The sequence below is a fragment of the Carcharodon carcharias genome, chromosome 10, assembly GCF_017639515.1.
Source record: "Carcharodon carcharias isolate sCarCar2 chromosome 10, sCarCar2.pri, whole genome shotgun sequence".
NCBI classification, from domain to species: domain Eukaryota; kingdom Metazoa; phylum Chordata; class Chondrichthyes; order Lamniformes; family Lamnidae; genus Carcharodon; species Carcharodon carcharias.
The window spans coordinates 138,468,887-138,486,784 of NC_054476.1; the positions used below are offsets into that span (position 1 = coordinate 138,468,887).

The window sequence follows — 17,898 nt, forward strand, 5'->3', positions numbered from 1 at the left end:
CAGAGCTCAGTTCATCTCTTCTGATGATATCTGTTGTGCCACTCAAGCTCCATCCTTCTGAACTCTGGACCAGAGTGCCTAACAAAGATGTTACAAAGTTGACAGTCTACTGCAGCACATGGCATCTCACACAGGATCCCTCCAAAATATATCCAGTGTATTCCACCTCCATAATGTCAGTGCCAAAAGAGAATTACTGTCTACATGGGTGGCCAAAGGCTAAAGCATGATCCCCACCTAACATATTTGGGAATGCCTCTAGATGTGACTCTGTCCTTTCAGAAACATCTGCAGAAATCAGCCAAGGTCGAAATCAGAAACAATCTACTAACTAAACTTGCTGGATCTATGTGGGACGCCGCTGCCACAACACTCCGAATCTCAGCACTTGCCCTATTATACTCTGCAGCAGAGTACTGTGCACCTGTCTGGCAAAGGTCACCATACACACATCTTGTGGGCATTCAATTGAATGCAATGATTAAATTGTAACTGGAATTCTACGCTCAACACCCCTCCCCTGGCTTCCTGTCCTTGCAAACATCACTCCCTCACATATCCGCGGTTTGATGAAAACCCACAAACTGGTTGAAACCATCTGTGCTGCACCTCACTTACCACTATAATGACCTGTTCAACCATCTACTTTCTGTTTTCCATCTCAGTGCCCCACATGGAACAACCTTCCTGAGCAAGATCTACTATTAGACGTTCTTTAGATCAATGAATGAAAAAAATGGGAAGCCACTAACAAGTTCCTTGTGAGAAGCTCCATCTGTCAAATGGCAGGCTTTGAACTACCATGGCAAAGGTTGTCCTTGCTAAACAGGTTTATGATAGGCCAAGGCCCCTGTGCAGCCAAACTGCACCACTGGGGCCTCAGTATAAACCCCTTTTGCACCTGTGGAGGGACACACACAATGCTGCCTTTACTGAGAAGTGTCCCCTCTACAGGCTAAATGGTGGACTAATCATCTTAAACTCACCAAATTAAGAGGCTATTGCTTGGCTTTGGAGGAGTTCATTCACTCAGTAAAACAATTAGAAATAATAATTTGCTTTTCAATTCTTCCTACCAAAGTGAACAACGTCACATTTTCTCACATTATACTCCATCTGCCAAAATTTTGCCCACTCAACTAACCTCTCTATATCCCTTTGCAGACTCTTTGGGCTTGATTTTCAACTCAGGGTCAGGAACCCCAATACGCAAATAATTTCTGGGACCCAATCTCCTGCCACATCTGCGTCACTCACATAATGTCTTCTGCAAATGTGAATGCCCTAATTGACCCAGAGGTGAGTTCGGTGCCTAATTTGTAGCATCAAGCATTACCAGTATGTGGGAGCTGCCTGCAGAGCATGAGTGGTAAAGGCGGATAGCAGCCATGATGGGGCCTGCTGCTGTCTTACTAAGGAATGCAGGCAGCACCCAGAGAGCCAGCAGTATCACTGAGCATGAGAGTAGTCAAATTGCCAAATGAAAGGTAATGTGCATGATCTGGAGCAAGATCAACCAGGTCCAAAAACTTTTCAATGTGGCACACCACTAGTTATAGTTTGGCAACCTTTTTCCCAACTTACTAAGCCATTCCTCTGTGTTAATATATTACCCCCAACAACATGAGCTCTTTCTGTGTGTAGTAAAAGTAATCTTATCAAATGCCTTTTGGAATCTATTATCATCCTTACCCTCCTTAGTAAACCACAGATGTATCTTTCTCACTGAGTTTTTGTTTTTCAATAGAATGTACTTTTGTTGAGTATTTTAAATTGTTTCTTTAAATGTTTCCCACTCTTCATTTATTATCATACCTTTTAGTCTATTTACCCAATCAACCTTTGCCAGCTCTCCACTCATGCCTATATAATTGGCTTTGTTTAAGTTAAAGATTCTTGTTTGTGGTTGGAGATTCTATTTTCAACTTAATGTGGAATTTAATCATATTATGATCACTATTTTCCATTGGATCATTTACTATGACATTGCTAATTTAAGTTGCCTCATTGCACAATACTAGGTCTAAAATAGCTTTATCCCCAGTTGGTTCCATATTGCATTGCTCCAGAAAATGGTCACAAAATCATTCTACAAACTCTTCTTCCAGACAACCTTTGGAAATTTGATTAGTCTAGTCTAGATGAAGATTAAAGTTCCCCACAAAAATGCATTGCCTTTGTTACAAGCTCCAATACTTTATTAATGCCCTGTTCAATGGTATAACTATAGTTAGGGGACCTATAAACTACTCCCATCAGCATTTTCTGTTCCTTGCTATTCTTGATCTCCATCCATACAGATTCTGTTTCTTGATTTTCTGAGCCAAGATCCTTTCTCACTAATGTAGATATGTCATCCTTTAGTAAGAGGGCTACTGTTCTCCTTTTCTATTCTGCCTGTCTTTACGAAATAGTGTACTGTGGAATATTTATTTTCCAACCTTGATCACCTTGTAGCCATGTCTCTATAATGGTGATTAGATCTAAACCATTTATTTATATTTTTGCCACTAGTTCATCTATCTTACTGCAGATACTCCATGCATTCAGATAAAGGGACTTCATTTTTCTTTTACTGCCATTTCCTGCATGGACCTTACTCTGTGATGCACAATTACTGTTAAACTCTCTGCCCTCCCTGTCCCACCAGCTAGTCTTTACTCACATCAACCATAGAAACAAGGATGAGTAGATCATTTGGCCCTTCAAGCCTGCTCCGTCATTCAATATGATCATGGCTGATCCTTTATCTCAAAGCCATATTCCCGCTTTCTCTCCATACCCCTTGATACCCCAAATATCCAAAACATTATCCAGGCCTCCACAGCCTTCTGTGGTAGAGAATTCCACAAGTCAACCAGCCTCTGAGTGAAGAAATTTTTCCTCATCTCAGTCCTAAATGGCCTGTCCCGTATCCTGAGACTGTGGCCCATTGTTCCAAACTCCCCAACCAGGGTAAGCATCCTCCCTGCATCCAGTCTGTCTAGCCCTTTTAGAATTTTATACGTTTCAATCAGGTCCCCTCTCATTCCTCTAACCTTTAGTGAATACAGGCCCAGTCAAATCAATCTCTCCTCATATGACAGTCCTGCCATTCCCCGTATCAGCCTAATGAACCTTCACTGCACTCACTCTATGGAAAGTATATCCCTATCTTAGGTAGGGAGACCAAAACTGTACACAATACTCCAGGTGTGGTCTCATCAAGGCATTGTATAACTGCAGTAACACATCCCTACTTCTGAACTCAAATCATCTTACAATGAAGGCCAACATACCATTTCCTTTCCTAATTGCTTGCTGCACCTGCCTGTTTACTTTCATTCACTCGTGTACAAGGACACTCAGATCCCTTTGTATATCTACATTTCCCAATATATCACTATTTAAATAGTGTGTTTCTGATTTTCACACCGAAGCGTACAACTTCACATTTATCCATGTTATACTGCATCTGCCATGTGTTGTCCCACACACACAACTTGTCTAAATCACCCTGAAGCCTCCTTGCATCCTCCTCACAGCCCAGCCAGTTTTGTGTCAGCAGCAAACTTGGAAATATTGCATTTAGTTTCCTCTTTCAAGATGCACTGCAGGAATTCATCTTCCAAACCCATGGCCACTATCATCTAGAAGGACAAAGGCACCAGATAGATGGGAAAACCACCACCTAGAAGCTCCCCTCCAAGTCACTCACCATTCTGATTTGGAAATATCGGACACTGAAGGTACATTTGTCGGCATCCTCCTGCCAGCTTCTATGTATCGCTGTTCCTTCACTGTTGCTGGGTCAAAATCCTGGAACTCCCTTCCGAACAGCACTGTGCATGTACCAACACCACATGGACTGTAGCGGTTCAAGAAGGCAGCTCACCAGCACCTTCTCAAGGGCAATTAGGGATGGGCAATAAATGCTGGCCCAGCCTGCGAAGCCCACATACCATGAATTAATAAAATAATATATCGTGAACAGCTGGGGCCCAAGCACTGGTCCCTGTGGTACACCACTAGTCACCACCTGACACTCAGAAAAGGACCCATTTATTCCCACTCTCTGTTTGCAGTCTATCAACAAATTATCAATCCATGCCAGTATATTACCCCCGATCCCATGTGCTTTAATTCTGCCCATTAGCCTTTTTATGTGGGATCTTATCAAAAGCCTTCTCAAAATCTAAATAAATCTCATCCACTGGCTCACCCTTATCTATTCTACTAGTTACATACTCAAAAATCTCCAGTAGATTAGTTAAGCATGATTTCCCTTTCATAAACCCATGCTGACTTTGTCTAATCCCGCTAACGCTTTCCAAGTGTTCTGTTACCACGTCTTTTATAATAGACTCTAGCATTTTCCCCGTAACTGATGTTAGGCTGCCTGGCCTGTAATTTTTGGGTTTTTTTCTCTCCCTCCATTTTTAAATAGTGGGGTTACATTTGCCACCCTTCAATCTGTAGGAACTGCTCCAGTCTCTATAGAATTTTAGAAGATGACCACCAATGCATCGAATATTTCCAGGGCCACTTCTTGGGATGTAGATTATCAGGCCCAGGGGATTTTTCAGCCTTTAACCCCATTAATTTCTCTCGCACCATTTTTTTTTACCAATACTGATTTTCTTCAATTCCTCCCTCTCACTAGACCCTTGGTTCCCTAACATTTCTGGGAAATTATTTGTGTCCCCTTTTGTGAGAGCAGAAGCAAAATATGTGTTCAATTCTTTTGCCATTTCTTCATTCCTCATTATAATTTCCCCTGTTTCTGTCTGTAATGGACCTACATTTGACTTTGCTAATCTTTTTCTCTTCATATAATTATAGAAGCTTTTACAGTCAGTTCTTACGTTCCCTGCAAGTTTACTCTTATACTCCATTTTCCTCTTCTTGATCAATCTTTTTGTCCACTCTTGCTGAATTCTAAACTGTTCCCAATCCTCAGGCTTGCCGCTTTTTCTGGCAATTTTATGTCTCCTCTTTGGATCTTAATACTATCCCTAATTTCATTTGTAATCCATGGCTGAGCCACCTTTCCTGTTTATTTTTGCCAGGAATGAATAGATGTTGTAATTCATACATATGGTCCTTAAATGTTAGCCATTGTCAATCCATGATAAACCCTTATAGTAAGGTTCCCCAATCCGTCATTGCCAACTCGTGCCTCATACCCTCGTAATTCCCTTTATTTAGATTCAGGACCCTAGCTTCAGATTCAACTTCTTCACTCTCCATCTTAATGGACAATTCTATCATTTTATGCTTGCTTTTCCCCGTGGGATCCTGCACAACAAGATTGTTAATTAATCCTTTCTCACTGCGCAATACCCAGTCTAGGATAGCCTGCTCTCTAGTTGGCTCCTCAACGTATTGGTCTAAAAAACCATCATGTACACACCCCAGGAAATCCTCCTCCACAGAATTATTGCTAGTTTGGTTTGTCCAATCTATATGTAGATTAAAGTCACCCACGGTTACAGTTGTGCCCTTATTGCATGCGTCTCTAATTTCCTGCTTAATGCCTTCCCTTACATCTCCGTTATTTTTTGAGGGCCTATAGACAATGCCCCACCAAGTCCCCCTTTGATGTATCATCTCCACCCAAACAGATTCCATATCATGATTTTCCAAGCCAATATCCTTCCTCACTATTGCACTGATTGCCTCCTTTACTAACAGAGCTATCCCACCTCTCCTTACTTGTCCGTCCTTCCTAAATATTGAATACCTCTGGATGTTCAGTTTCCATCCTTGGTTACCTTGCAGCCATGTCTCCATAATTGCAACTATGTCATACTCGTTTATATCTGCGCCATTAATTCATCTACCTTATTACCAGTGCTCCGCGCATTAAGATACAATGCCTTTAGACTCATCTTTTTAACCTTGTTGGTCAGCTTAGCTTTATTTTGCACTATGACCCCATTTGTTTGTCACCCTTGTTTTTCTTCTTTCCACTTTTGCTTCTTACTTTTCAGTCTTTCGTTTCTATCCTTGTTTCCCCCTCCTCTGTCTCCCTGCTCAGGTTCCCATGCCCCTGCCATTCTAGTTTCCCATCCCCCTGCCATTCTAGTTTAAACCCTGTTCGACTGCCCTAGCAAGCACTTCCCCAAGGACATTGGTCCCGGTCCTGCCCAGGTGCAACCTGTCCTGTTTGTACTGGTCCCACCTTCCCAGAGCCAGTCCCAAAGTCCCAGAAATCTGAATCCCTCCTCTCTACACCACTTCTTCAGCCATGTATTCATCCAATATATCCTGTTATTTCTACTCTCACCAGCAATATACTTCAATATTGCCACAACTTTTATCTTTGGATTTCTAAATCTCCTTTTACCTGAACCCTGCTCCATCCTCCGGCACCCCCCCAATTAGTTTAAAGCCATTTTTCCTTCCTCTAACCAAATTTGCTGGTGTACTCTTACATTTATACACTCTGTCCCTTCCTGTGATACTCTAGCCATCATTGTCGCATTGCTGTACTATTACTTTGTCTTTTGTCTTTAACTTTCCAAATCTCGCCTTGTGTGAACCCTTCCCCTCCAACTATCTTCTACCATGAAGACAAGCACAAAATATTTGTTCAAAGTCTCTGCCATGTCTGTTTCCCATTAATTCCCCAGTCTTATCCTCTAAAGGACCAACATTTACTTTAGCTATTTGCTTCCTTTTTACCTCAACTCTCTGTTCCTCCAACTCTGTGCCCTTGTGCACCTCCCTCTCTTCACCTCATAATTGATAGCTTTCCCATTGCTGTCAGGCCTTATGCTCTGGAATTTCCTTCCTAAACTCCTTTACCTTTCTTTCTCTCTCCCCCTCTCTTTCTTTAAAATCATTCTTAGCACTCACCTCTTCATTCAAGCTTTTTTTAAAATCTACCTTACATTCTCCCTTTGCTCAGCATCTATTTATTTCTGATTATGCCACTGAAGTATCATGGGACTTTTTTCTACATTATAGTTACTATATAAATGCAATTTATGATTGTTTGTACATATCTGAACACATGTGTGTATGAACATCTACATGTATACATGTGGGAAAATGCTGTATGTCTACATGTGGAGGGGAGGGCTTTTTATGTACATGTGTGCATACATGTAATGGTTAGACTGTCTCATATACATGTGTGTACACATGTGCTTGTTTTAGGTGAAGAGCAATGAACGTCCGGTTTTATTTAACTTTTAACAAGTGAAAGTACAATGATTTCACTACTTACTTGTGAAGCGTTCTTGAATACTGGGTGGGAAATCTCACAGCTTAAGAATGATAAGGAAGATGTTGTTTCTAGATCGGTACACTTGACATCTCCAAGCTGAGAAGAAAGTAACATGGGTAACAAACAGGTTAGATGCAAAAATGCAGGTAAGGTCAAGTGATGAAACTCAGCAATGCTGATTTGATTTTCTGATTTCAACTTGATTGAACGTTTTCTTTTGGGTTTCGTGTCTCAAGTTGTGAAGTGGGGATGATGCTCACTCACAGGACACCATCTAAAGACCAATAATAAAAGGGCCAATGCAAAAATGAAATTTAGAGGAACCAGGAGGCATCCAGGATCATTCATAAGAAGAAGAGGTAGCACAGGGATTCAATGATGCTTCCCCAGAATTACTACTGGGTGCAGTCAGGAGGAGGAGGAACATACCTTTTCCCCCAGCAATGGGGAAGACATGCAGCTGCCCTGGTCTTGGTTGCAATGTAGGAAACAGTTTAATAACCTAACTAGGTCAGGAAAAGTGAGTGCATCTGATGATTCACCTACATCCTGTTGTGCAATTTCAACCCATTGTCTTGCCAAGTTTGCCACATCATATCAACTCCTTACATCCACTTCCTTCTCTACCTAAGCATTTTCTCACCTCCCCATTTATCTATCCATTGTTGCCACTCACTCCACCTTATCCAATGTGATGCATCTGTATGATAGTCACTCTCGCTAAATTTACTGCATCCAGTTGGTAAATATTTGATCTCCACTTACAAGTTCTGTTTCTTTGGCCAGGATTTTCTGGTCCCATCACAGGTGGGACCCACTGTGGGCGAGGTGGCACCCCAGCCAGAAGTCCTTTGACTTGCGGCGGGACCCAAAGATCGCGGTGGTGGGCAGGTGCAGAAAATCCTGCCATCTGTCTTAATAAAGGGCATGCAAGGAGACAGGTGACAGGTCAATCATCTGAAAGCAATTGGTTCAAGTGGTGTTACTTCCTGTAGCAGGAAGCTAAACTAGCTAGTGACTCATCAGAGGGTCTATAAAGGAGACAGGCTTTTAAAACTGCACAGTCAGTAAGGGGCTCACAAGGAGACAGGCAACTACACTGGAGTGAGACAGAAGAGTGAGTAACGAACTATGTTCATGTGGGAATTTGGTGCAAGGGGGAAGGAGATGTGGCATACATAGGAATTATTCTAAGTTAATTGAGTAATAAAATTAACTAAATAACTTAAGTTACAATGGCAGGATAGGGTTGCAGCTGTGAAATGTGGGTACTTTTGGACGCCAAGGCGATCCATGACAAATACATCTACAGAAAGTGTAAGCAGCCAGAGGAATTCCAGGTCAGGATTGTTGATCTGGAAGCTGAACTGCAGACACTGCTCAACATAAGCAAGGGGGAGAAATACCTGGACACATTGTTCCAGAAGATGGTCACACCTTTTAGAATAGAGTCATCTGTTTTGGTCAGCAGTGAGGGACAGGAGGGCATGATCATGACTGAGGCAGGTAATGGGACCGACCAAACAGTATGGTGGAGCCTCAAACTTTGCAATTGTCAGATAGGTTTGAGGTGCTCAAAGCCTATGTGGATGAAAGCGAGGTCTGCAAGGTGGATGAGTAGGCTAGCCATGGCAACAGTACAGGAAGCCATTCAAGCGGGAGGAGCAAACAGGAATGTAGTAATGTAGTGGTAGTAGAGGACAGTATAGTGGGGGGATTGACACTGTTCTCTGCAGCAAAGACCAAGAGTCCAGAAAGCTGTGTTGCCTGCCCAGTACCAGGGTGCAGGACATCTGCGCAGGACTGGAGAGGAATTTGCCGTAGGAGGGGGAGAGTCCTGTTGTCATGGTCCATGTTGGTACCAATGATATAGGCAGGACAAGGAAGGACATTCTGTATTGTCAGCATGAGAAGCTAGGTACCAAATTAAGAAGCAGAGCCTCAAAAGGTAATAATCTCTGGATTATTACCTGAACTACATGTAAATTGGCATAGAGCAAATAAGATTAGAGAGATGAATGCACGACTGAAAGACTAATGCGGGAGAAGTGGGTTCCGGTTTGTGGGCACTAGCACCAATATTGAGGAAAGTGGGGGCTGTACTGTTGGGACAGTTTATACCTGAGGTGTGCTGGGATGGGTGATCTAGTGAATCACATTAACTAGGGAAGTAGAGAAAACTTTTACCTAAACAAGGCGGGGCAGGGGGACAGTTGCTGGGAACGGGGTCAATCTTGGGTAGATGTGGCAAATCAAGGTGTAGATTCAAAGAAGCAGACCATGCTAGTAACATGGGAAATGAGGGTCATGAAATAGCAGGAAGTGATAACATCTAAGCACATACCAATAGTCAAGACTAGATGTTACAAAGATAACAAAAAGACAAAACTAGAGACTTTGTATCTGAATGCACGTAGCATTCATAACAAAGTAAATGAATTGATAGCGTACAATGAAGTAAATAAATATAATCTGATAGCCATTACGGAGATGTGGCTGCAGGATGACAAGGATTGGGTCATGAATATTAAGGGTTCTATGATATTCACGAAGAGTAGGAAGCGTATGGGCAGGGTATGTTGCAAAAGCAATGAATAAAGTATCTTAGGCTTTGTTAATAGGGGTATTGAGTACAAGAGTAAGGAAGTCATGTTGAACTTGTATAAGACACTAGTTAGGCCTCATCTGGAGCACTGTGTCCAGTTCTGAGCACCATACTTGAGGAAGGGTGTGAAAGCATTGTAGAGAGTGCAGAAGAGATTCACAAAAATGATCCAGGGATAAAGAACTGTGGCTGTGAGGGTAGATTGGTGAGATTGGGACTGTTTTCCAAGGAGAAAAGAGGCTGAGAGGAGACTTGACAGAGGTATTCAAGATCCTGAGGGGTATGGGCAGGGTAAATAGTGAGAAAATGTTCCCACTCAAGAGAACATCAAGAACTAGAGGGCACAGATTCAAAATAATTGGCAAAAGGAGTAAATGTGATGTTAGGAAAATTTTTTTCACCCAGAGGGTGGCTGGAGTCTGGAACAAACTTCCTGAAAGGGTGGTGGAGGCAGGTTCAATTGAGGTATTCAAAAGGGAATTGGATTGCTATCTGAAAAGAGAGAATGTGCAAGGTTATGGGATAAGGCAGGGGAGTGGGTCTAGGTAGAATGCACTTTCGGAGAGCCAGTGCAGACTCAATGGGCCGAATGGCCTCCTTCTGCACTGTAAAGATACTGTGATATTGTGGAGGGGTAGCACTGTTAATCAAAGAGGGCATTGGTGCAATAGTTAGAGATGACCTTGGTTCAGGAGATCAGGATGTAGAATCGGTTCGGGTGGAGATGAGGAATAGTAAGGGAAATAAGTAATTAGTGGGAGTGGTCCACAGGCCCCCTAACAGTAGCCACAATGTAGGACAAAGTATTCAAGACGAAATATTGGTTGCTTGTGATAAAGGGACAGCAAAAATCATGGGTGATTTTAATCTACACATGAACTGGAAAAATAAAACTGGCAATAGTAGCCTAGATGAGGAGCTCATAGAATGCTTTTGAGATAGTTTCTTAGATCAGCACGTCCTGGAATCAACCAGAAAGCAGGTCATATTAGACTTGGTATTGTGTGATGTGACAGGATTAATTAATGACCTCAGAGTGAAGGCACCCTAGGTAGCAGCGACCACAATATGTTTGAATTTTGCATCCAGTTTGAAAGGGAAAAGAGTGGGTCTAAGGCTAGTATTTTAAACCTAAATAAAGGCATGAAAGCCTGGCTAGCTGAAGTGAACCAGGACACTAGGCTAGGGGATAGATCAATAGAGAAGCAGTGGCAGATATTTAAGGGGATATTTCGAAATACTCATAATAAGTATATTCCTACAATAAAGAAAAATTCCAAGGGAGAACCCACCATCCATGGTTAACTAAAGAAGTTAAGGAAAGCATCAAGCTTAAGGAAAAAGCATATAATTGTACAAAGATGAGTGGCAGGTCAGATGATTGGTCAGAATATAAAGAACAGCAAAGAATGACTAAAAGGTTAATCAGGAGAAAGAAATTAGAGTATGAGAGGGAGTTGCTAGAAATGTAAAAACAGATAGCAAGAGTTTCTACAGGTACTTAAAAAGAAAAAAAGTAAAGTGAGTGTTGGTCCTCTAGAGAGTGACAGTGGGGAGTTATTAGTAGATAATAAGGAAATGTAGTTGAAATGAGCAAATAGTTTGCTTCTGTCTTCACTAGAGGGGACACAAAAACATTGCAGTAATAGCTGTAAATCAGGAGATGGAAGGGAGAGGGGAACTTGGTGAAATTAGTCATTAGGAAAGTGGTACTGAGCAAACTGATGGAGCTGTGACTGACAAGTCTCCCGGTCCTGATGGACTTCACCTTAGGGTCTTAAAAGGAGGTGGCAAATGAGGTAGGTGGCTAATGACGTGCTGGTGTTAATTTTTCAAAATTCGCTAGGTTCCAGAAAGGTTCCATCGGACTCGAAAGTAGCAAATATAAGCCCTCTATTCAAGAAGGCAGAAAACAGGGAACTATAGGCCAGTTAGCTTGACATATGTTATGGGGAAGGTGTTAGAATCAATCATTAAGGAGGTTACAGTTGGGTACTTAGAGAAACTCAAGGGAATTGGGAAGAGTCAGCATGGTTCTGTGAAAGGGAAATCACGTTTAACCAATTTATTGGAGTTCTTTGAAGGAGTTACATATGCTGTGCATAAAGGGGAGTCTGTAGACGTGCTGTACTTGGATTGCCAGGGGGCATTTGATAAGGTGCCACATCAAAGGTTATTGTGGAAGATAAATGCTCATGGTATATGGAGTAACATATTAGCATGGACTAAAGATTGGCTGGCTGGAAAAAAAGCAGCATTCGTTCATAAATAGGTCTTTTTCCAATTAGTAGGATGTACAAGTGGAGGCCCACAGGGGTTTATGCTGGGGCCTCAACTTTTTACAATTTATATTAATGACTAAGATGAGGGGAGTGAAGGCACAGTAGCTAAAGTTGCAGATGACACAAAGAACGGCAGGAAAGTATGTTGTGAAGAGGCGATAAGGAGGTTGCAGATGACATAGCTAGGTTGAGTGAGTAGGCAAAAATCTGGCAGATGAAGTATAATGTAGGAAAATGTGAAATTGTTCACTTTGGCAGGAAGAGTAAAAAAGCAGAGGATTACTTAAATGGAGAATTGCTGCAGAGTTCCAAGGTGCAGAAGGATCTAGGTGTTCTAGTGCATAAGTCACAAAAAGTTAGCATATAGGTACAGCAAGTAATTAATAAGGGCAATGGAATTCTATCCTTTATTATGAGAAGAATTGAACATAAAAGTAAGGATGTCATGCTTCAGTTATACAGGGCATTGGTGAGACTACATCTCTAATATTGTGTGCAGTTTTGGTCTCCTTATTTAAGGAAGGATATAAATGCATTGGAGGCAGTTCAGAGGGGGTTTACTAGATTGATACCTAGATTGAAAATGTCGGATTGTGCCTGGAGTGTGCAAGATACCTTTGGTGCATTTGTGGGCTGTCTTATGAGGAAAGGTTAAGGTTGTGGGCTTGTTTCCACTGGAGTTTAGAAGGGCGAGTGGTGACTTGACTGAAGTAGAAAAGATCCTGAACAGTCATTGAGTCATAAGAGGTCTACAGCACAGAAAAAGGCCCTTTGGCCCATCGAGTCTGTGCCAAACAAGTACCTAACTATTCTAATCCCATTTTCCAGCATTAGGCCCATTGTCTTGTGTGCCATGGCATGGCAAGTGAACATCCAAATACTTCTTAAATGTTGAGGGTTTCTGCCTCTACCACCCTTTCAGGCAGTAAGTTCCAGATTCCTACCACCCTCTGGGTGAAAAAATTCTTCCTTACATCCCCTTTAAACCTCTGCCCCTTGCCTTAAATCCATGCCCCCTGGTTATTGATCCCTCCATCATGGGGAAAAGTTCCTTTCTGTCTACCCTATCAATGCCCCTCGTAATCTTATATACCTCAATCATGTCTCCCCTCAAACTCCTCTGCTCTGAAGAAAATAACCCCAGTCTATCCAATCTCTCTTCATAACTAAAACCCTCCAGCTAGGCAACATCCTGGTAAATCTCCTCTGCACTCTCTCTAGTGCAATCACATCCTTCCTATACTGCAGATTCCAGAACAGCACGCAATACTCTAGCTGTAGCCTAACCAGCATTTTTTTACAGTTCCAGCGTAACCTCCCTGCTCTTATATTCTATGCCTCGGCTAATAAAGGCAAGAATCCCATATGCCTTCTTAACCACCTTATCTAACTGTCCCAGTACCTTAAGGGACCGGTGGACGTGCACACCAAGGTCCCTCTGATCCTCGGTACTTCCCAGAGTCCTACCATTCATCGTGTATTCCTGTGCCTTGTTTGTCCTGCCTAAGTGCATCACCTCGCACTTATCCAGATTAAATTCCATTTGCCATTGATTAGCCCATCTGACCAGCCTGTCTATATCGTCCTGTAATCTAAGGCTATCCTCCTCACTACTTACCACCCCACCAATTTGTGTGCCATCTGCGAACTTACTGATCAACCCTCCTAACATTCAAGTCTAAATCATTTATATATACCACAAACAGCAAGGGACCCAACACCGATCCCTGTGGAACCCCAATGGACACAGGCATCACACAATCACCCCGACCATCAACCTCCACTTCCTGCCACTCAGCCAATTCTGGATCCAATTGGCCAAATTGCCTTGGATCCCATGGGCTCTTAACTTCGTTATCAGTCTCCCAAGCGAGACCTAATCAAAAGCCTTGCTGAAGTCCAAGTAGACTACATCAAATGCATTGCCCTCATCTACATACCTGGTCACTTCTTCGAAAAATTCAATCAAATTGGTCAGACATGACCTTCCCTTAATAAAACCATGCTGACTGTCCTTGATTAATCCCTGCCTCTCCAAGTGTAGATTAATTCTGTCCCTCAGAATTGCTTCCAATAGTTTCCCCACCACTGAGGTTAGACTGACTGGCCTGTAGTTCCCTGGTTTATCCCTTCCTCCCTTCTTGAATAACGGTACCACATTGGCTGTCCTTCAGTCCTCCGGCACCTGTCCTATGGCCAGAGAGGTATTGAAAATTATTGCCAGCGCCCCTGCTATCTCCTCCCTTGCCTCACTCAACAGCCTGGGATACATTTCAGCCGGACCTGGAGATTTATCTACTTTTATGCCTGCCAAACCACTTAGAACCTCCTCCCTTTCTATGCTAATTTCTTTAATTATATTATAGTCCATCTGCCTGATTTTCATACCCACGTCATCCCTCTCACTTGTGAACACCGACAGAAAGTATTCCTTTAGAACCCTATCAACGTCTTCCAGCTCCACACACAAATTACCACTATGGTCCTTAATGGGCCCTACTCTTTCCCTTGTTATCCTCTTACTCTTAATGTACTTGTAAAATAACTTTGGATTTTCCTTTGTTTTCCCTGACAATGTTTTCTCATGCCCCTTTTTGCTCTACTAATTTCCTTTTTAAATTCCCCCCTACATATTCTATACTCCTCTAGGGCTTCCGTTATTTTGAGCCCTCGGTATCTGCCATAAGCCTCCCTTTTTCTCTTTATCCAATCCTGTATATCCCTCAACATCCGGGGTTCCCTGGATTTGTTGGTCCCACCCTTTCTCTTTACTGGAATATGTTGGCCTTGTACTCTCCCTATTTCCTTCTTGAATGAGTCCCATTGCTCTGATGCAGATTTACCTAAAAGTAGCTGCTCCCAGTCCACTTTGGCCAAATCATACCTGATCTTATTAAAATCGGCCTTTCCCCAATTTATAACTCTGATTTCTGGCCCATCCTTGTCCTTTTCCATGAAAAACTTGAATCTAACAGAGTTATGATCACTATCTGCAAAATGCTCCCACACTGATACCTCTACCATTTGACCGGCTTCATTCCCTAAAATTAAGTCCAGGACCGCCCCCTCTCTTGTACGACCTTCTACGTACTGGCTTAAAAAGCTCTCCTGGACGCATTTTAAGAATTCCACTTCTTCTAAATATCACAATATGACTAACCCATTTAACGTTGGGGAAGTTGAAATCCCCTACCATTACTACCCTATTATTTTTACACTTCTCTGAAATTTGCCTAGATATCTGCTCTTCTATTTCTCTGACTTTTTGGGGGCCTATAGTACACTCCCAGCAATGTGATTGCTCCTTTTTTGTTTTTAAGTTCTACCTATATGGCTTCATTTGAGGAGCCTTCTATGATGTCATCCCTCCTTACTGCTGTAATTGATTCCTTGATCAATATTGTGACACCCCCTCCTCTTTTACCTCCTTCTCTGTCTTGCCTGAAGACCCTATATCCTGGAATATTGAGCTGCCAATCCTGCCCCTCTCTCAACCATGTCTCTGCAGCAGCAATGACATTATACTTCCATGTGTTAATTTGTGCCCTCAACTCATCTACCTTATTCGTCAGACTCCTTGTATTAAAATAAATACCATCCAACCTTGCCAAACTCCCTTGTGTCTTGACTGGCCTGTAATTTCTATGCCTTCCAGACTCACTTGCTCTCTCTTCTAACTTTGGCTGTGCATCTCCCCCTACTGAACCCCCTCTCAGGATCTCATCCCCCTGTCAAGTTAGTTTAAACTAACAATATTGACAAGGTGATATGGAAAGGATGTTTGCTATAGTGGGTGAGTCCAGAACTAGGGGACACTGTTTTAAAATTAGGGGTCGCCCTTTTTGGACATAGATGAGCAGATTTCTTTTCTCTCAGAGGGTTGTGCGACTTTGGAACACTGCCTCAAAAGGCAGTGGAAGCGGGGTCATTGAACATTTGTAAGTTACAGGTAGGTAGATTCTTGTTAGGCAAGGGAATCAAAGGATATTGGAGGTAGAGGGAAATGTAGAACTTGAAACACAAGCAGATCAGCTGTGATCTTATTGAATAGTGGAGCAGGCTTGAGGGGCCTATTTCATATGTTCGTATGTTGGTATGTTTCTTTTAGAAAAAGAGAGTGCAAACATTCTGTATTTGCGAGGGACAGGGAGAGAAATGAGGGAAGTCACCACAAATAATCTGGGGATTACTTAACTGGACTAGCCACATAAACACTGTGGTTACATAAGCAGGTCAGAGGCTGGGAATTTGGCGTTGAGTAACTCACCTCCTGTCTCCTCAAAGCCTGTCCACCATTTACAAGGCACAAGAAGGGATCTGACAGAAAATTCCCCACTTGGCTGGATGAGTGTAGCTCGAATAACACTCAAGAAACGCGAAACCATCCAAGACACAGTAGCCTGCTTGTTTGGCACCACATCCACCACCTTAAACATTCACTTCCTCCACCACTGGCACAGCAGCAGCAATGTGCACCATATACAGGATGCATTGCAGCAACCCACCAAGACTTGAATACACTTTCGCAGCTTGCAACCTCTACTACCTAGGTGAACAAGGGCAGCAGATACATGGCAACACCACCACCTGCAGGTTCTCCTCCAAGTCACACATCACCCTGATCTGTAAATATTTTGTCATTCCTACACTGTCAATGGGTCCAAATCCCAGAACTCCCTCCCTACCAGCACTGTTTGTTGAATAATGTTTCTCGTCCTTAAGTTGTTATTTACAATAACAAGTCTTAGCAATAATATGTGTATAACAATAATTTGTAGTTTGTAAATGCCTAACAGCACTGTGGATGTAACTACACCAGATGGAATCAGCGGTTCAAGAACACAACTCATCACCACCTTCTCAAGAGCAATTATGGGCAACAAATGCTGGCCTTGCTAGTAATGCTCATAACCCATGGAAGAATTTTTAAAAAATTGTCGTGCAAAGTGCAAGATGGTGTGTGAAGTATAATCTAAACTGCAAATGGCTACAAAATGCAGAACCAAGGACAAATGTATTCTGTTACAAAGGAATTGGTGCAAAATGAATGTCACACATTGGAAAAAGAATTATGTCTCTTCAAGATATTGAATAGGATTAGAGAAATGCTTATAATTGTTTAAACTCACAAGCTGCAACAGCAACTGCCATTGTGTGACAAATTGCTAAACTGGCCAATGCGATGGTTGACTTGGTGACCAATGAACTGGACAGGACAAGGTCATAAGATTCAGAAAGAGCAGAAAAAACAGACGCTGCTGTAAGATGTTGAGTGGGAAAAAGGGAAGTAGAATAAGTGTACCTGAAGAGGGACTTATCAGAACAAAGGACCTTATATGGCAAAGTATGATTGGATCCATTGAGTCATATGGCCAAGGAAAAGGGGTATGAAAGAAAAGGGTTGTGAGTGACCAGACAGAGTTGGAAGACAAAAATAAGACATCTAGCCAGTGTGAGTGGACATAAATGATGACAGGAGCCTAACACTAAAGAAGAAGTAGACATCCCAAGCTACTCTGTCCAGTAGTTTCACAGGTGAAATATGATCTGCTTGAAATAATAAATTATTACCTAGACACTAATATGCTGATAAAAGCAAAATACTGCAGATGCTGAAAATCTGAAACAAAAACAGAAAATGCTGGAAAAACTAGCAGCATCTGTGGTGAAAGAAACAGGATTAACATTTTGAGTCCGTATGACTTCTTCTGAGCTAATATGTTGGTCTCTGTTGTGTACCAATAAAAAGTTTGCCGGAAGCAATTGGTATCAAGTTTGAATCCCTTATAATTCTGACA

The 17,898-nt window shown here is 42.2% G+C and overlaps 1 protein-coding gene across 2 annotated transcripts in view; it reads right to left on the minus strand.

Annotated features, from left to right (window-relative positions):
• The window catches only part of LOC121282961 (integrin alpha-E-like), a 312,306-nt gene that overhangs the window by 66,097 nt on the left and 228,311 nt on the right, over positions 1 to 17,898 (minus strand). For both annotated transcript variants that reach the window (XM_041196807.1, XM_041196806.1), the window contains exon 29: positions 7,214 to 7,309. In XM_041196807.1, the coding sequence (XP_041052741.1) occupies positions 7,214 to 7,309 (96 nt within the window). The remainder of the gene's footprint in view (positions 1 to 7,213; positions 7,310 to 17,898) is intronic.